Here is a 21,127-nt window from a genome sequence, read left to right on the forward strand (position 1 = left end):
TTTAGATTTGGTCTTGGTGAGTAATGAGGACCTCATAGAGGAAATGGTTGTAGGGGATAATCTTGGCTCAAGTGATCATGAGCTAATTCAGTTCAAACTGAATGGAAGGATTAACAAAAATAAATCTGCAACTAGGGTTTTTGATTTCAAAAGGGCTGACTTTCAAAAATTAAGGAAATTAGTTAGGGAAGTGGATTGGACTGAAGAATTTATGGGTTTAAAGGTAGAGGAGGCCTGGGATTATTTTAAATTAAAGCTGCAGAAGCTATCGGAAGCCTGCATCCCAAGAAAGGGGAAAAAATTCATAGGCAGGAGTTGTAGACCAAGCTGGATGAGCAAGCATCTTAGAGAGGTAATTAAGAAAAAGCAGAAAGCATATAGGGAGTGGAAGAAGGGAGGGATCAGTAAGGAAAGCTACCTTATTGAGGTCAGAATATGTAGGGATAAAGTGAGACAGGCTAAAAGTCAAGTAGAGTTGGACCTTGCAAAGGGAATTAAAACTAATAGTAAAAGGTTCTATAGTCATATAAATAGGAAGAAAACAAAGAAAGAAGAAGTGGGACCGCTAAAAACTGAGGATGGAGTGGAGGTCAAGGATAATCTAGGCATGGCCCAATATCTAAACAAATACTTTGCCTCAGTCTTTAATAAGACTAAAGAGGATCTTAGGGATAATGGTAGCATGATAAATGGGAATGAGGATATGGAGGTAGACATCACCATATCTGAGGTAGAAGCGAAACTCAAACAGCTTAATGGGACTAAATCGGGGGGCCCAGATAATCTTCATCCAAGAATATTAAAAGAATTGGCACAAGAAATTGCAAGCCCATTAGCAAGAATTTTTAATGAATCTGTAAACTCAGGGGTTGTACCGTATGATTGGAGAATTGCTAACATAGTTCCTATTTTTAAGAAAGGGAAAAAAAGTGATCCAAGTAATTATAGGCCTGTTAGTTTGACATCTGTAGTATGTAAGGTCTTGGAAAAAATTTTGAAGGAGAAGGTAGTTAAGGACATTGAAGTCAATGGTAAATGGGACAAATTACAACATGGTTTTACAAAAGGTAGATCGTGCCAAACCAACCTGATCTCCTTCTTTGAGAGAGTAACAGATTTTTTAGATAAAGGAAACACAGTGGATCTAATTTACTTAGATTTTAGTAAGGCGTTTGATACTGTGCCACATGGGGAATTATTAGTTAAATTGGATAAGATGGGCATCAATAGGAAAATTGAAAGGTGGATAGGGAATTGGTTAAAGGGGAGACTACAACGGGTCCTACTGAAAGGTGAACTGTCAAGTTGGAGGGAGGTTACCAGTGGAGTTCCTCAAGGATCGGTTTTGGGACCAATCTTATTTAATCTTTTTATTACTGACCTGGGCACAAAAAGTGGGAATGTGCTAATAAAGTTTGCAGATGATACAAAGCTGGGAGGTATTGCTAATTTAGAGAAGGACAGGGATACCCTACAGGAGGATCTGGATGACCTTGTAAACTGGAGTAATAGGAATAGGATGAAATTTAATAGTGAGAAGTGTAAGGTCATGCATTTAGGGATTAATAACAAGAATTTTAGTTATAAGCTAGGGACGCATCAACTAGAAGTAACGGAGGAGGAAAAGGACCTTGGAGTATTGGTTGATCATAGGATGACTATGAGCTGCCAATGTGATATGGCTGTGAAAAAAGCTAATGTCATCTTGGGATGCATCAGGAGAGGTATTTCCAGTAGGGATAAGGAGGTTTTAGTACCATTATATAAGGCACTGGTGAGACCTCACCTGGAATACTGTGTGCAGTTCTGGTCTCCCATGTTTAAGAAGGATGAATTCAAACTGGAACAGGTACAGAGAAGGGCTACTAGGATGATCCGAGGAATGGAAAACTTGTCTTATGAAAGGAGACTCAGGGAGCTTGGCTTGTTTAGCCTAACTAAAAGAAGGTTGAGGGGAGATATGATTGCTCTCTATAAATATATCAGAGGGATAAATACCAGAGAGGGAGAGGAATTATTTAAACTCAGTACCAATGTGGACACAAGAACAAATGGATATAAACTGGCCACTAGGAAATTTAGATTAGAAATTAGACGAAGGTTTCTAACCATCAGAGGAGTGAAGTTTTGGAATAGCCTTCCGAGGGAAGTAGTGGGGACAAAAGATCTATCTTGCTTTAAGATTAAACTCGATAAGTTTATGGAGGAGATGGTATGATGGGATAACATGGTTTTGGTAATTAAATATTCATGGTAAATAGGCCCAATGGCCTGTGATGGGTTTTTAGATGGGGTAAGATCCAAGTTACCCGGGAAGGAATTTTCTGTAGTATCTGGCTGATGAATCTTGCCCATATGCTCAGGGTTTAGCTGATCGCCATATTTGGGGTCGGGAAGGAATTTTCCTCCAGGGCAGATTTGAAGGCCCTGGAGGTTTTTCGCCTTCCTCTGTAGCATGGGGCACGGGTCACTTGCTGGAGGATTCTCTGCTCCTTGAGGTCTTCAAACTACAATTTGGGGACTTCAATAGCACAGATATAGATGTGAGGTCTTTTTTAGGAGTGGTGGGTGAAATTCTGTGGCCTGCATTGTGCAGGAGGTCAGACTAGATGATCATAATGGTCCCTTCTGGCCTAAATATCTATGAATCTATGAGACTCTTCTACCAGTGTATAAACTGAGACCAAGCAAGAGGGAGTGTCGGAAAAAGGAGAGAGACCTTGCTTATCTTGAAGGATCAGAGAAAAGCAGCTGCACTGTGTCTCAGACGGATAATATACATTGTTTTGTAATTAGGACAACAGAATGGCTTCTCCAGATCTCAGGAGATGATGCTAAGGATTGCAGTTAAATATTCCGCTTTTTTTGTTTAGCATGTGTTTTCTTTTTTTACAGCCTACTTGCTATTAAAAATCTAGTTACTTAGTGAATCTTAAAGTGGTGGCTCTAGTTAGTCTGTTTTAGGGACAACACACTGCTTGAAGAGTTGAAGCATTCTATGATATTTCATTGTGGACTGATAAAATTAGTATGAGTGGCCATCTGGTTACTGGCTGTCACTGAGGAGAGAGACAGGTTCTATCTACAAGACATACAATTAGAAACTCCGAAGATACAAGAGATGTCTGTGTCTACACTATCATTTTCCAGAGTTGCTGGAACAATTTGTATAGTGGGGGTGCTAAGAGCCATTGAATCAAACTGTAAACGATGGAAGCCACTCTGAGCCAGCAGGTACCGCATTGCCTCCAGCACCCCTACTTCCAGCACCTATGCCTTTTTCCCTAAAATTTTCTTACACCAATCCAGCTTTGCTGGCATGAGCAATGGTGAGTGTTCTAGCACAGACAAGACAAAATGATCTGCGCAAGATGACTTGAATGTAATTGGTACAGTCACAGAATCCCAGGATACTTTCTGGCTGAGTGGAATATACAGGGAGTTAGAAAGCACTAAGGAAAAACAGAAGGTGCAGCTGGACTACTGGCACCATTTTATTTCAACTTTAGTCTTTCTTTCAGCCCCATCATATCAGGTGTGGGGGAGGAGGAACCAGGGGAATGGGCTTTTGGGTTAGCCCATAGTTATTTGAGAAACAGCTGAAGGGCAGACTACTAAATCAAGACAGAAGTTTGGGTGGGAGGCCTTACCACCAGGAACTCTGACTACACTAAAAGGAGGACCCTTAGATGTATGATATGAGTTAAAATATGTGTTTTCGCTGTGTCTGTAGGGCAAGTCTCTATGTGGCCTAAACACCTTAGAAAAATGGTCCATCAGGAGCTAGGTATGGAGCAGTTAGCCTCTTACCTCTGTACACGACAGCAAATCCCTGGGCCTGATTTATTTGATCTGAGAAAAAATACAAAATGACAAAATCCAAAGAGACATTAAAAGAGATGGGAGGCCGGTTTCTGCCATCAAAACGAGCCAGCACATGGTAGGTGTAGCCATCCAGCACCTCCACCATGTCTGTGGAGTCCTTGATGTCAAAGAGAATGAAGTTGAACTGGATCTGAGATGCTCCTGGAATTTGTATGGTCCAGTAGCACACCCTGCCTGTGGCATAGGTGTCAGGGAAATCTGGAGAATAGATCACAGATGTTGGGGAGGTATAGTTCCCCCCACAGGCACCAATGAGGGCTGTGGGGAAAAAGAGAAGAAAAAGAATGAGTGAAAATCAAATTTGTATAGTCTGTACTTCCAGAGCATGTTTCATCTAAGAATAAATCTGATACACTACAAACATCAAGGGCTCAATTATGGCTTTAAGCTACAGATTTGCACTGGGGCAGGAGACGCTGGGAACCCCAGGAGATACTATGTCTCAGACCAGAGCAAGATGCTTATATAGGTAACTGGGAGCATGGTCATTGTGCTACCCTCTTCCAGGGTGCAATGTGCACTTCTTTCACAGGAGGCCAACTCCATGGATATGGTGCAAAAGTGGGGGGGCCATCAACCTCTCTCATTTCTTTCAGAAAGCCTAATGCCAGTTTAGGCTGCAATTGTGCCTAGCTCTTGTGCACAATTGTAGCCAGCAATTTCTGGCTCTGATTTACGTTCTTTCAAATGCCCTTTCTTGGGCTGTTGACAGACTTCTCAGCTCAGCCATTATGTCCTGATGCCAACTTGAAGATCAGGTATTATTGTCAGATTTTACATCAGGGATTAACCCTTTAGAACATGGAGTGGAGAGGAGACATAAAAATACATTTATGCAGAAAGTGGTGATGGTGAATGGTGGCAACTTTGGTTGGATCAATTCCTGGAAATTTCATCACATGACAATCTTTAATGAAAAATTAATCTTTAATTCTTGGAGACTCCCGGACAATCCTGGAGGGTTGGCAACCCTAGCACAAGTACTTTTATTTTGTAGTACTTCTAAGAAATCAGACCTCTCAGACTAACAACAACAACAACTTATACCACTTTGGAAAAAAAACCAGAAGATAAAATTTTTAAAATAGCTCAGCTATACTGTTCCAGCATTGTTGGTAACATTACTATCAGTTACACTAATTCTTTTAATGGTGTGTGTGTGTGTGTGTGTGTCTTCACATGTTTAAAGCTATGTATAAACAATTAATTCGCACCCCCCCCCCCCGGGAGACGGATATGTAAATAGTGTTATACTGCACCCTATTAATAAAATAGAACCTTACTGTCACCTTGGTCCCCTCTAGCTCAACTCTAATCTGTGGCCATTAGGCATTTTCCATGTTAAAGGACAACTGGGTAGCACAGCCCAACAGAGAACTACGCAACACTAAACTGCCGAGCAGTGTAGCCAACTCAGATTTATTGAGAATAATGTGATTTTGGCTCTAGCTGCGAAGAGTCTCGTGATGATACTAAAAGCTCAATTCCTGTGTGGGGAGGGGGAGGGCTCCGTTTCCATACAAAGCCCTGTAGCCTAATGGAAAGTTCAATGACTTAGAAGTCGAGATACCATGAATTCTAGTCCCAGCTCTTTGACTGACAATACTTCTGTGTCCTTCACAACACATATTATGAACAAGATCTCACACATGTAACCAAGAACTTACCCATGGTCACTAGTAGAGCTGGAAATAGAACAGAGTCTCTAATGCAACAGCATCAAGTCTCATCCACTTTGCCAAATTCTTTCCAAGGGACATATCAAATTAGGTGATTCTGTAACCCACCATGACTCTGTTACCTCTTAGTTGCTAGACCACACATTGAAACTTATTTAAGCATAGGCTTTTGTGGGCTAAAGCCCACTTCATCAGATGCATGCAGTGGAAAATACAGTAGGAAGATATATAGATATATACACACAGAGAACATGAAAAAAATGGGTGTTGCCATACCAACTCTAATGAGACTCATTGATTAAGGTGCGCTATTATCAGCAGGAGGAAAAAAAACTTCTGTAGTGATAATCAGGATGGCCCATTTCAAACAGTAGACAAGAAGGTGTGAGTAACAGTAGGGGGAAAATTAGCATGGGGAAATAGTTTTTAGTTTGTGTAATGACGCATGCACTCCCAGTCTTTATTCAAGCCTAATTTAATGGTGTCCAGTTTGCAAATTAATTCCAGTTCTGAAGTTTCTTGTTGGAGTCTGTTTTTGAAGCCACACTATCAGAGGCTCATCTACCAATGTGATATATACCATCATGTGCCAGCAATGCCCCCCTGCCATGTACATTGGCCAAACCGGACAGTCTCTACACACAAGAATAAATGGATACAAATCAGACATCAAGAATTATAACATTCAAAAACCAGTCAGAGAACACTTCAACCTCCCTGGACACTCAATTACAGACCTAAAAGTTTCAATTATTCAACAAAAAAACATCAAAAACCCTAACACGGCTACCACTCTGAAACATATAGAAACTTGAGTGTGTTACTACTACCATGCTAAGAGCACTCTAAGGGTTCTTTAGATCAAGTGGTAGCTCTTTACATTTTTACATCCAGAGATCCCAGGTTCAGGTTCTCATATGACCCAAATGGGGGTTGTTACTTTTGGCTATGCTGTCTGTAACCACAATGTGCTCTCACGGCGCGCAGTATAAACCAAAGTGTCGTGATGCCTAGTGTTCCATGGCTGTTTCAGAAAGTATGGTGTCTCCCTGTATGTGCTGGTCCACTTAGAGCAGTGGTTCTCAACACAGAGGTCTCCCAGGGAGTACATCAACTCATCTAGCTATGTGCCTAGTTTTACAACAGGCTACATAAAAAACACTAGCGAAGTCAGTACAAACTAAAATTTCATACAGACAATGACTTGTTTATACTGCTGTATAGACTATACACTGAAATGTAAGCATAATATTTATATTCCACTTGATTTATTTTATAATTATATGGTAAAAATGAGAACGTAAGCACTTTTTCAGTAATGATGTGCAGTGACACTTCTGTATTTTTATGTCTGATTTTTGTAAGCAAGTAGTTTTTAAGTGGGGTGAAACTTTGGGTATGCAAGACAAATCAGACTCCTGAAAGGGGTACAGTAGTCTGGAAAGGTTGAGAGCCACTGACTTAGAGGACAAAAGCAGTTGTTCCTAGAGCTGTCTGTGTTGTGGAGCTGAAGATTGTAGGTTGATGAGCCATGTGAGCGTGGGAAAATTTACATATTATAAAAGTTGATGTACAGATCCTGATGCAATAGTTGGAATGATCTGAAGTTGCAAAACACTGTATTTAGAAGTGAATTCAGATGTTGTGTTAATATTTGTTTTACCATTGCATTTTTATTATTTGTATTTGTAACAATAGGTGTAGCAGACTGAGTAGTTTTAAGCCTGAGCAATGTGGGAGATGTTGCCTGTGTGTGCAGAGCAGGAGTGGGCAAACTATGGTCCGGGGGCCACATCCTGCCTTTCAGACGTTTTAATCTGGCCCTCAAGCTCCCGCTGGGGAGCGGGGTCTGGGGCTTGCCCCGCTCTGTGCCATGGCTCTGTGTGGCTCCCAGAAGCAGTGGCATGTCTCCCCTCTGGCTCCTACGCATAGGGGCAGCCAGGGCGCTGCGTGCACTGCCCCCAGCCCCAAGTGCTGCCACTGCAGCTCCCATTGGCCAGGAACCATGGCCAATGGGAGCTGCAGTGGTGGACCTGTGGATGGGGCAGTGCACAGAGCCACCTGGCTGTGCCTCCACATAGGAGCCAAAGCGAGGACATGCCCCTGCTTCCGGGAGCTGCTTGAGGTAAGCGCTGCCTGGAGCCTGCACCCCTGAGCCCCCTCCTGCGCCCCAACCCCCTGCCCTAGCCCTGATTCCCCTCCTGCCCTCTGAGCCCCTCGGTCCCAGCCCAGAGCACCCTCCTGCAACCCTAACCCATCATCCTCAGCCCCACTCCAGAGCCCACACCCCCAGCTGGAGCCCTCCCCCTCCCCCCCCCGCACCCCAACCCCGTTCCAGTCCGGAGCCCCTTCCCACACCCTGAACTCCTAATTTATGGCCCCACCTCAGACTCCTCACCCTGTCCTGCACTCCAACCCCCAATTTCATGAGCATTCATGGCCAGCCATACAATTTCCATACCCAGATGTGGCCCTTGGGCCAAAAGATTTGCCCATCCCTGGTCCAAAGGGTGGGAGACCATGCCTGTGCAAGCTCCAACAGGTCAGACCTGATTTAATACATTTATCTTCCCAGAAGGCAGTCTCATTCTCAAAAATGTAACATCAGCACCTGTGCAGGATTAGCTGTCTCGGAGAATTGCAAAGGAGCTACAGACCCTCTCTCCTGTTGGGCAGCAGTATGAATCTTGCCCAGCTCAACAGGGTTTAAGTCTTGTTCCAATCGCATGGAAGTTTGGTGGCCCCTGTATGGGATGAGTTTGATTCCCCGTTCTAGTTCCCACATCACAAACTCACTAACCTGCTTTGCACTAATTGTAATATACACTGAGCAGAGACTGTCCCTCACTAAGGGCTTCTCTATATGAACAGTTAGCATGCGGCAAGATGGAGTCTAAATCTACCTCACATTAGCCAGCCATGCACTAACTGTCCATCCAGGCCCTGCTCCCACATCTAAAAGCTCCATAGTGCACTTCGATCTACCCCACTTTGAAACGAGAGTAGATCAAAGTGCATACTTCCCAACATTTCAAGTGGCTAAAGCAGGACACAGCGCCACTCAGGTTTGGCCACTCTATAGATGGGGACAGAAGGGCAGACAGGCAAAACCCCATGGCAATCCTGAATGCAGGAAATATTCTGCTTAATCATGACAAGAGGTTTTGAGGATCAAAGTAGGACAGGCCTGCAAACCTCAGGACAGTTGTTAGGTGTAAGCGCGCCTTAGTGAACTTTTAGTGCACAGTTGCAAGGTCTGCATGGACAGTTAATGCGTAACTGGCAAACACCCATGGACTAATTGTTCATATAGACTTAAACACTTAAGACTTGTCTATCATAAAGAGGTCCCAATGTGCATTGGACCCTCTAGTGAAAGTTCCTGCAGCCGGTGCCAAAATTGTCTCACTCACTATAAATATGAGAAAGGTGGTAACACTAATTGTCTTGAGCATATTGAAGGGAGAGGGGGAGTTCAAAAATCAAACAACCCAAAAACACATTCAATTTTAAAAACAAGATCTCATTATATTTGAGCCAATCTCATGATTTTGTAGGGGTCACCATCTGACTCATGATATTTGACTCATGGCTGAGCATCTTTGCTTTCTGGAGCTAGATCGCCCCTAGCTTCCATTTTGAATCACTTGGAGGAGAGGAAGATGATCAGGAACAGTCAACATGGATTCACCAAGGCCAAGTCATGCCTGACCAACTTGATTATGATGAGATAACTGGCTCTGTGGATGAGGGGAAAGCAGTGGACATGTTGTTCCTTGACTTTAGCAAAGCTTTTGACACGGTTTCCCACAGTATTCTTGCCAGCAAGGTAAAGAAGTATGAGCTGGATGAATGGACTGGTGGATAGAAAGTTGGCTAGATTGTCGGGCTCAACGGGTAGTGATCAATGGCTCCATGTCTAGTGGGCAGCCGGTATCAAGTGGAGTGCCCCAAGGGTCAGTCCTCGGGCCGGTTTTGTTCAATATCTTCATAAATGATCTGGAGGATGGTGTGGATTGCACCCTCAGCAAGTTTGCAGATGACACTAAACTGGGAGGAGAGGTAGATACACTGGATGGTAGGGATAGGATACAGAGGGCCCAAGACAAATTAGAGGATTGGGCCAAAAGAAATCTGATGAGGTTCAACAAGGACAAGTGCAGAGTCCTGCACTTAGGACGGAAGAATCCCATGCACCGCTACAGACTAGGGACCGAATGGCTCGGCAGCAGTTCTGCAGAAAAGGACCTAGGGGTTACAGTGGATGAGAAGCTGGATATGAGTCAACAGTGTACCATTGTTGCCAAGAAGGCCAATGGCATTTTGGGATGTATATGTAGGGGCATTGCCAGCAGATTGAGGGACGTGATCGTTCCCCTCTATTCGACATTAGTGAGGCCTCATCTGGAGTACTGTGTCCAGTTTTGGGCCCCACACTACAAGAAGGATGTGGAAAAATTGGAAAGAGTCCAGCGGAGGGCAACAAAAATGATTAGGGAACTGGAACACGACTTATGAGGAGAGCTGAGGGAACTGGGATTGTTTAGTCTGCAGAAGAGAAGAATGAGGGGGGATTTGATAGCTGCTTTCAATTACCTGAAAGGGGGTTCCAAAGAGGATGGATCTAGACTGTTCTCAGTGGTAGCTGATTTCAGAACAAGGAGTAATGGTCTCAAGGTTTAGGTTGGATATTAGGAAAAACTTTTTCACTAGGAGGGTGGTGAAGCACTGGAATGCGTTACCTAGGGAGGTGGTGGAATCTCCTTCCTTAGAAGTTTTTAAGGTCAGACTTGACAAAGCCCTGGCTGGGATGATTTAGTTGGGGATTGGTCCTGCTTTGAGCAGGGGGTTGGACTAGATGACCTCCTGAGGTCCCTTCCAACCCTGATATTCTATGATTCTATGATTGACTTCTATGATGAGATAACTGGCTCTGTGGATATGGGGAAAGCGGTAGACGTGATATACCATGACTTTAGCAAAGCTTTTGATACGGTCTCCAACCATATTCTTGCCAGCAAGTTAAAGAAATATGGATTGGATGAATGGACTATAAGGTGGATAGAAAGCTGGCTAGATTGTCAGGCTCAACAGGTAGTGATCAATGGCTCAATGTCTAGTTGGCAGCCAGTATCAAGCAGAGTGTCCCAGGGATCGGTCCTGGGGCTGGTTTTGTTCAGATGATCTGGATGATGGAATGGATTGCGCCCTCAGCAAGTTTGTGGATGACACTAAGCTCCGGGGGAGAGGTAGATATACTGGAGGGTAGGGATAGGGTCCAGAGTGACCTAGACAATTTGGAGGATTGGGCCGAAAGAAATCTGATAAGGTTCAGCAAGGACAAGTGCAGAGTCTTGCACTTAGGATGGAAGAATCCCATGCACCGCTACAGGCTGGAGACTGACTGGCAAAGCAGCAGTTCTGCAGAAAAGGATCTGGGGATTACAGTGGACAAGAAGCTGGATATAGGTAAACAGTGTGCCCTTGTTGCCAAGAAGGCTAACAGCATATTTGGCTGCATTAGTAGAAGCACTGCCAGCAAATCAAGGGAAGTGATTATTCCCCTCTATTGGGCACTGGTGAGGCCACATCTGGAGTATTGCATCCAGTTTTGGGCCCCCCACTACAGAAAGGATGTGGACAAACTGAGGAGAGTCCTGTGGATGGCAATGATAATGATTAGGGGGCTGGGGTACATGACTTATGAGGAGAGCCTGAGGAAACTGGGCTTATTTAGTCTGCAGAAGAGAAGAGTGAAGGGGGATTTGATAGCAGCCTTCAACTACCTGAAGAGGAGTTCCAAAGAGGATGGAGCTAAGCTATTCTCAGTGGTGGCAGATGACAGAACAAGGAGTAATGGTCTCAAGTTGCAGTGGGGGAGGTCTAGGTTGGATATTAGGAAAAACTCTTTCACTAGGAGGGTGGTGAAGCACTGGAATGGGTTACCTATGGAGTTGTGGAATCTCCATCTTTGGAGGTTTTTAAGGCCTGGCTTGACAAAGCCTGGCTGGGATGATTTAGTTGGGATTCGTCCTGATTGGAGCAGCGGGTTGGATGAGATGACCTTCTGAGGTCTCTTCCAATCCTAATCTTCTAAGATAGCTAACACCCACCCCCACATTTCCGTGTTAGAGCAAACTGTGGACTTAGTAACTTTTCAAACCCATACTGTGAAGAGAAGCGACTGTGTGGAAGTTTGTCCTAAGGTTTGGTATCATTGTGTAGATGAAGAAAAAGGTTGTACCTTATACTGCACTTAAACATAAATTGAAGGATCATGTATTCAGGACAGAATTCAGACCTTGTTTAATTGGTGCAACTCCACTGAAGTCAATGATACTACACTGTTTACTACAGGTCTTAATTTCACTCTTAGTCTGGAAGGTTACGCAACTGGAACTGGTATTTATATATAGAGAGAGTGTGAGTGAGGAGTCCTCTGGGTGTGTAGTGTTAAGGAAATATAACTCATTCCCTTGATGTAACATGCTGCTCCACTGACAAGTCTACTAGATTTTGTTGTCTTGTATATCTGACATTCTCTTTTACCATGTAGGTAAGAAAATAAGGTGTATGGTCAACTATTCTGTTTTTCCTTTAATCAAAAATTAGTAACTAGATTTATAATTACACCTAATTATTTTTAGGGTAAAAGGTGGAACTCCTTCCACTTCCCATAGCTCCAGGTAAATCTCTGCTGGGTTCCCCTTTCTACTTTACCAGACTGAACATAACACTATTTATTAAAAGTTGAGCTGATGTGTACCAATTAAGGTGTCTGATGGGATTATTGAAGATTATCACTTACCTTAGTTGCACATGCATTCATTAATTAAGGGCAGATCTGAAAGTGCCCTTCAGTGCTGTGTCATGGATGACAGCCACTTTAGAGCCCTTTGTGGAAAAGTGTACCACGGTGTCTGGAGCATGAAGCAGTTGTCTGAGCAAGTATCATTTATTGGAAGAGATATGCCAATCCATTCACAGAATTGGAATGAAGGTTAATTCATTTTACTCTGAATTTATGTTCTCATTTTTCTGAGCCAAACAGGGCCTCAGCTGCCCTACAGTTGAGCCCTACTGGGGGGTCTTGCATTCTTTTGTGTCCAGTAGTACCCAAATTCCTTTATGACTCTTTTCCCTGATTTGCTAAGTATTTGAAGCCTCCCCTTTCAGAGATGCTCAGCCCATTTCAATACTTACTGTCAAAGAGGATGACCCTGCCGTCACCACCACAGGGTTGGGTATGGTCGCCAAAACAGACACTGTTGCATTCTGTGCTGACTGCCTCCCCATAGCGCCAATAGTCAGGGTTATTTCCACAGAAACAGGCATAGCCTGACTCCATGCCTGCAAACTGTGATAACAAAGAGAGTTTAGACAGGAAGGGTTGACATTCGGGGAACATAGATAGCAGGTTGTCAGGGCATAAAGGGGACAGCAAGGAGTGTACCATTTGGAGGAGAATGATTAAGAGCAGGGCCAGGAGAAAGCTGGCAGGGTGTTCTGCAGATGACAGAGCTTCAGGGGTGCCATTTAGGGCTGGTGAGAAAGCCTGTGCAGAGGAAGGGGAGGGTTGTTACATTAATGAAGTGTAAGCATACAAAAGCATTCACATGTCTGCAGGCATCTCCTCCTTGCAGTCAAAATATAACTTTTTTGGCTTATACCCAAGCTATCTTGGATAAGCAGGAGAGAGGCTGGGCTCCCTAGAGTGAGAGGAAGTGAGAGGCTGGGTTTCCTGGGGCAAGAAAAGAAGGCACCAGAAATACAGTGGAGATCTGTGTGTGTCATCCTGTCCCATTTTTAAAAAAACCTCTCTGTAAATGGAGAGCAGAGAAATTACCTTGAACTGCTGATTTCGGCAGAAGCTGATGCAGGTTTGGATAGTGAGTTTGTTTGAGGTCTCACTGATGCCAGTAAGAGGGGGATCTCCATAGTCCTTGTAACAGCCAAGATTCCCAGGCACTGGAAAGAATTATGGAGAACAAATATTCTAGATGTGTGTCCATGAGTACACTATGATACAAAGGATTTCATGTGTAACCTTGAGGCCTCTGCACAACTTTTAGCATAGATCTCATATTAGCAAGCTCCAGCTGTATGACACTGGCCTTTAGAAAATATGAAAAAGGCCCATCAAACACAACAGAAGACAAGGAGACAAGAATGAGGTGGGCTTCATTCCTGAATACATACACACCATATTTTATAATCAGGTTCTGATACTATGGTAATAGGGGTCACATAAGCTCCTAAGATAATTTCATTATTCAGCATTCCTGATTTCAGCAATAATAAACAGGAATATTACACTAGGTTTGAGTGGGATCAGGGTAAATTTGGATTTGGAATGAATGATGTACATTGCAATGAGGCATTGTTAAAAAATATGGTTTCTATTCAAACTATTTTATTCACTATGGACATACAATAGCAGTCTTCCAAAGTGGAGTCCACAGAGCCATTGGATCTAAGCTATTTGCCAGGATACTTCATTGCCATGTAATCATAAGTGGGTGCTGGGAGTACAAGAAATTAAAGTTGATACCTTATTAATAGAGACTTCTCTTCATCTAACATCAGCAAAGATGTCATTCTCACCTGCTGTACTATATAGTGAACATTGCATTGGAGTCAGCCTACCACTATACACTACTCTTCACCCAGGCAGGCCCAGGACTGGAATAATAGCACCAGGTTCTGTCTGAGGTCTGGCTGAATTCAGGATTGAGGGATGTTGCACGCAGCAGAAAGTTGAATAGCATCTGCCAGCATTAGACCTGGCTGTAGCTCCGGTATAGTTAGAGCCTAATGCATGCGCACAAAACTCATCCTAGTAATTGAGATTATGGACCATGTCAATGTGGGGTGGACAAGGGACAAACCCTGTGACACTGTTTCCCTTTTAATTCCCTTGTGTCTATTCAAAGTGAGCAACATTTGCTAAAAGCGTTTGTGCTGGTGCCCAACAGAGAGAGGACTCCCTCCACCTAGGATTACCCCTGTATGATACTTTTGCAGAGTAGTCTGAAGGAGACATAGAGAACCCAGACAACTTGTGTGTCTGGGGATAACGTACTGTATTTCCCAAGACACACTCAGCATAGTTCACATGACCATCAATTAGCAGTTCCAGATACCAAAATAACAGCTAAAGGCTAGTTGGCACAGTGGGATAAATCATTCCCCTGCTGATAGTAATAGAGCTTGTAAATCCAAGTGCCCTGCTCCAAATGCCAGGCTGTTTGTGTCCTTTGCTGCTAAGGGGGTCAATTTATACCTTCATTATTTCCTTTCTATAACTACTCTAGATCAAATTTTCAGAGGTCCTAACTAATTTTGTTTGCCTCAATTTCAGGGAGTCCAGCTTAAAATACCGAAAAATCTATTTATCAGAATGCTCTCATTGAAATCAATCGGAGGTAATGGTGTCCACCACCTTTGAAAATCAGGCCTAAGATGTCTTATAGCCAAAATATTGAAGATCTTTAGATTTGAATAAGACCTCTTCATACAGATCCATGCCCACAGTCATGGCCATTCTAGCCACTTGGCTGTTAAATTAGCAATGCAGCAGTCGAATACTCTGAAGATTTATCAAGCTGCATGAGTGGCACTAAGAAGGGTATCAAGCTACAGAACAAGTTACTTGGTTTTCTAAGTAGGTTGGAAAGAAGCCTTTTGCTAACCTAAATGCCTCTTCCTCTATCTCCCCTTACTCATGCAGAGAACTATTCCTCTCCCTCTGCTATCTCAAAGCCCTATCCTTCCCTGCATCACTTACTAACCATATGGCTCAGGGAGAATAAATGTGGTTCACAACATATTTGTGAAAATGCTTCTTTCATAGACTTACTTGATATATGTAGTAGCAAATGCAAGTACCAGTGTCTGTAGTTGGCCAGATGGCTTAGTATGTTATGTTTATGAGAAGTCCCAGGTATAAATCCAGCTGATCATTCACTGTTGGGTTGCTTCCTGTTCTTGTTTCATCTGAACCACATTCCTATGCCCATCAGAGTGTCTACTGTTATTAACTATCTGTGTTGCATTAGGACCCATTAGTTGCAGGATGCTTTCTGATCCCGGTCACTGCCCTGGAGCAAACACAATCAAAAGGTGGCAGTCTAGTCTAGTCTGGAGGTGATAAACATAGTGATATATCCTCTGAGAAGAAAAAAAGCAGTTTTCTGGCCACTTGAAGATGGTATAAATCATTCATAGAATCACAGAATATCAGGATTGGAAGGGACCTCAGGAGGTAATCTAGTCCAACCCCCTTCTCAAAGCAGGGCCAATCCCCAATTTTTGCCCCAGATCCCTAAATGGCCCTCTCAAGGATTGAACTCACAACCCTGGGTTTAGTAGGCCCATGCTCAAACCACTGAGCTATCCCTCCACCCCCCAAAATTCCTCATCATTGATGCAAATGTGTCCAGGAGCAGCAAGTAGTCCAACAAGACACTGAGGCTTTATATTGCCTTGACAATCAATAGTCAGATGTCTTCAGTCAAGTGTGAAGTCCATGCACCTGCAAGTTTATTAATTACTTTCCATTCTCCTAGCAGCACCACTAGCTTCCCCATGCTCAGTTACAACCACTGCTCTTCATCCATCCATGCTTTTATTTCTACCACTAGAAGACAGAGTTGTCTAATCACCATCTCATATGAAGGCAAGCAAAGTACAATAGGGCCCTGTAACTGGCATCGTCAATGTCTCCTTATTAGCCACCTAGAAACCCTCAATAGTCTGGCTAATTCTGCACAAGTCTGCACTTAATGCAGGGGGGCCTTGCAAACTACCACTCTGTTTCCAAACCCCTGCCTGAACAAACTTATGGAAAAGGTAGTAGCCATCAAACAAGCTCCAGCAGCATTTAACTTCCCCCAGCATCCTGAGCTCCTCAGGTCAGGCTTGAAGTCAGGACATGGCAAAAGGTTAGCCCTCTGCTCTGATGGATGACTGTACTAATGGCCTTGAACTGGGGCCACACCTCCATGTTCACACTCTTGATATCTCAGCAGCCTTCAACACTGTCTATTGTGAAGTGGTACTCCCACTACAGAGGAACTAGCAGGAGTGGATGCAGCAATATCCTTTCTCTGACAGTTCTCGCAGAAGCGAGATGGACCATCACAAATAAGACACCTCCCTTCAGCCAATTAGTCCTTTGGGAGAAGAATCTAAACACAATTTCAGTGTCTGGTTTATACTGACCCTGATTTTAATGCCTCTTACTCCAGATATTTTCTATTCAATCCACATCTTTAGATGGGAGTTTTCAAAGGATAAATCTTTTAGCTAGTACTGACTTCAGTAGAGCACAGCAGTACTCAGACCTAATCACGCCCACACTATTGGCAGAGTAATACAGTAAAGTAGCACCATTTGAGCCCTTTCATGACGTGAGGAAATGGTAACATGAGGTTCCATTGTAGCTGGAGCCATTGATGCAAGCATAATATACTAAAGAGAGACAAAGTTGGAGTAGAATAGAGACAAGTCAGTGCAATTTCTGAAGGGCTCATAAGTGCAGGTGTTTTTGTTTAACCCCTTAATGCCAGGAGTCTGACATTCCTGACACAAGGCCCAGACTGACCAGTACTATCAGATTAATGGTAAAAAATGTCAGTGCTGGGCTACACAATAGCTTTCTATGCTTTAAGGATGCTGATAGAGATAAATGGATAAATAAGTTAGACTGAGACCCAGTGTCCATAGTGCAGAGTTCTCTCTGCTGAAGTGTGGAATCCTCGTTTGTTGTTTGCATAATGTGCAGACAATAAGAAACTTTTTATTCTCGTTTTCTTGTTGCCATCTCAATGAGTCCAAAGAAACACTGATTCATTTACTTCACAAATCACTTGTAACAGGCCAAACTGGGAACAATATAGTTTTAGGCTGCAGCTATAATACAGATTGATGCCTGGTTTCTTCATGGAGCTTTTTAATATTCATTAGTAAAAGCAAAAAAAAAAAAACAAAAAAAAAACCAGAGACAGATGAGAACATTCCAGGTCCCACAAAAACTGACAAGAGCATGTAAATCCAGTAATTATTCAGGTAACAAAAGAGTGGAACTTTATATTCTTTGGACCTGATCAAACGCCAGACACAGAAGAGGCAGTATATAGTAAGTTTAATGTTGACACAAGAGGAGCAAAGCTACATGACAGTAAGGCAGAAAGGGATGAATACAAGTGAAAAAACGGAAGGCAAAGGATGAACACTTCTTAATTTTTAGGGGCTGGTTTAGTGTAGCTGTTAGTGATTAATGAATATACTGAATTGTATATTGCCGTATTCTTCACAAGAACAATTATGTCTACGTCTAGTATGTCTCACTATAGGTGAGAGATTAAGAAAACAGAAGAGTTGGGGAGAAGAAAATTCTAGTATTTGTAGTTTTGTTTGAGTAATTAATGCTGCTCTGGTTTAGTGTTCATAAAAATACTGTTTTAAGTCTTAAAATATGTTAAAGTTTCCAGTGTTAATACTGTATATAGATAAGTACTCTAGCTAGGGCTCTGAAGTACCATGCACCAGTCAAGCTTGCAGCAATGAACATATCATTACTGAGACTTCAAGATACTGCCTGAATTAATGTATCATAGGTAATTTTCACCTGGAGCTCTTCTCCAGCTGAGTCCAGCTTGATAGAACACCTGCAGAGACAGCTCAAATTTCTGTAGGGTGCATTATTACACTGTCCAACAAATACTTCCTGTAATTCCATCCGAGCTCACTTCACCCATGGGACTTTGGGAATTCCTAAAACAGCACATTAAAAATATGCTCTGAGTTAACTTTAATGGTGGGAACCTCCCAGTTGGTAAATTATTAAATTCTCTAACTAAAAAACAACAAAAAACCATGCCACTAGGGTAACATTGTATAGCTAGTGAGCCCCTGTAGGGTCCCATTGTGCCTCAGCACTCCAATCTCTGACAAACAAAAGGAATGTGACGGATTTGGAGCCAACTGTGGCTCACTGAGAGGCATCAATCTAGTCTAGGATTGGCAGTTAATCCTAAATGAGGATTCAATTCTTCAGGGTGCTGAGCATTCTGGCCCCAATCCAGCAAACCACTTAAGCATATTCTTAACTAGAAGCATGTGGGGAGTCCTACTGAATTCAGTGGAACTATCATTTGTTTCTCATACACTGAAATACTTTGATGAATTGGGATCTCAGTGCTCGGCCCTTTGAAGAACAGAGCACTATGTGTCAAATATTGTTTTAATATGACCATCCAATCTATGGTTGTCATTCGGGTTCACCCCACAGCCATAGCTTACCATTGAATTGCTGTGGCAGGGTCACCAGAGAGTGTTCGATATGGAAATAACAACACACAAGGCCGTGTGTGTTTTCCCCTGGGGACTCTGATTTGGAAACAATGTTTTTTCACCAAATCTGTAGTGGCTAAGTGACAGATCACAGAATGTAGTTCTTAGTACAGTGTCTCCATTTTAGCAGATTGCAATTGTTTGAAAGTACCTTTTTAATATACACTTGTTTATACTGTATTGGGATGAAGTGGTGTGAGACTCCCAAGGTAAACACCAGTATGTGACAGTTTTTCTGATGATCTAAGACACACTGACAGCTGCAAGCACCATGGAAAGAATTGCTTATATTGAGAAACACTGTAAAGTTACGTATCATTAATGAATACCATCCCTGCACTCTGAGGCTCTATCTACATTCGGGAATTGGTGGAAATTTTTGCATCATTGCCCTAGTGTAGACAGGACCTGAATGACTAAAGCAACTCAATTTCAGTCTAACATATGTCCAACAAGCGTCATTCTTAGTTCTTCAAGCATGAATTTATGTCTCTACCAATTAGGGAAGCTAATAAATGTAATGGGAGGTCAAACTGGCCCACTTCTTTTATATAAGAATTTATTGGGACATCACAACAGACAACAACCAGAGTTAGCTAAAAAGCAAATGTGATTGATAAAATGATATACAGACTATAGAGCCTTGACTTTTGGGGTTTGTATTCAGGCTCCTTCACAGTAGGTATTACTGATGGTACAAGACCATCAGATAAAGAGGGATGAGGGCTCTGGCTGGGGGGTGTGGGCTCTGGGGTGGGGCTGGGGATGAGGGGTATGAGATGCAGTGGAGCTCCCTGGGGCTACGGTGGGGCGAGAGGACTCCTCCCCAGCTCTCTCTCCCCACAGCAGCACCTGGGCTGGGGAGTGAGGCCCCTCTCCCCGTTGCGGAACGTTTGGTGCTGGGCTGGGTCAGGGTAGGGGTGCCTGTCCCCTGGCCACAGCAGGTTCGGAGCTGGGCTGGGTCAGGGCTGGGGGAGGGGTGGCTGTCCCCTGGCCGAGGCAGGTTCAGGGCTGAGCTAGGTCGGGGCTGGGGAGAGCGGCACTGTGGCAGGTCTGGAGCTTGGGGAGAGGCATCTCTCCCTGCCGCAGTCCTGAGCGCCTGCACAGCACTTAATAGGCAGCTGCATGGGGAACTTAGCATCCAACCCAGTATCCTGTCTTCTGAGAGTGGCCAATGCCAGATGCTTCAGATGGAATGAACAAAATAGGGCAATTATCAAATGATCCACCCCCTGTCATTCAATCCCAGCATCTGGCAATCAGAGGCTTCGGGACACCCAGAGTATGGGGTTGCATTCCCTGACCATCTTGTCTAATCGCCATTGAGGAACCTATCATGCATGAACTTACCTAATTCTTTTTTGAACCCTGTTATAGGGATAGGATACCCTATTATAGGGTAGGGATAAGATACAGAGGGACCTAGACAAATTGGAGGATTGGGCCAAAAGAAATCTGATGAGGTTCAACGAGGACAAGTGCAGAGTCCTGCACTTAGGATGGAAGAATCCCACGCACTGCTACAGATAGGGTGACCAGATGTCCCAATTTTATACGGACAGTCCCAATTTTTGGAGCTTTTTCTTACATAAGCACCTATTACCCCCACCCCAATCCCAATTTTTCACGCTTGCTATCTGGTCACCCTAGCTACAGACTAGGGACCGAATGGCTCGGCAGCAGTTCTGCAGAAAAGGACCTAGGGGTTACAGTGGATGAGAAGCTGGATATGAGTCAACAATGTGCCCTTGTTGCCAAGAAGGTTAACATCATTTTGGGCTGTATAAGTAGGAGCATTGCCAGCAGATCGAGGGACATGATCATTCCCCTCTATTCGACATTGGTGAGGCCTCATCTGGAGTACAGTGTCCAGTTTTGGACCCCACACTACAAGAAGGATGTGGGAAAGCATCCAGCAGAGGGCAACAAAAATGATTAGAGGACTGGAGCACATGACTTATGAGAAGAGGCTGAGGGAACTGGGATTGTTTAGTCTGCGGAAGAGAAAAGTGAGGGAGGATTTGATAGCTGCTTTCAACTACCTGAAAGGGGGTTCCAAAGAGGATGGATCTAGACTGTTCTCAGTGGTAGCTGATGACAGAACGAGGAGTAATGGTCTCAAGTTGCAGTGGGGGAGGTTTAGGTTGGATATTAGGAAAAACTTTTTCATTAGGAGGGTGGGGAAGCGCTGGAATGGGTTACCTAGG

At 43.6% G+C, this 21,127-nt stretch overlaps 1 protein-coding gene across 5 annotated transcripts in view; it reads right to left on the reverse strand.

Moving 5' to 3' along the window:
* KREMEN1 (kringle containing transmembrane protein 1) overlaps positions 1–21,127 on the reverse strand; it is a 60,492-nt gene that overhangs the window by 9,273 nt on the left and 30,092 nt on the right. For 4 of the 5 annotated variants that reach the window (XM_075120137.1, XM_075120136.1, XM_048821526.2 and 1 more), the window contains 3 exons: positions 13,411–13,532; positions 12,768–12,921; positions 3,811–4,143 (listed from right to left, as the gene is read on the reverse strand). In XM_075120137.1, the coding sequence (XP_074976238.1) occupies positions 3,811–4,143; positions 12,768–12,921; positions 13,411–13,532 (609 nt within the window). The remainder of the gene's footprint in view (positions 1–3,810; positions 4,144–12,767; positions 12,922–13,410; positions 13,533–21,127) is intronic. The other variant, XM_075120138.1, reaches the window with a different exon arrangement.

Source organism: Caretta caretta, chromosome 15, assembly GCF_965140235.1.
Source record: "Caretta caretta isolate rCarCar2 chromosome 15, rCarCar1.hap1, whole genome shotgun sequence".
NCBI classification, from domain to species: Eukaryota; Metazoa; Chordata; order Testudines; family Cheloniidae; genus Caretta; species Caretta caretta.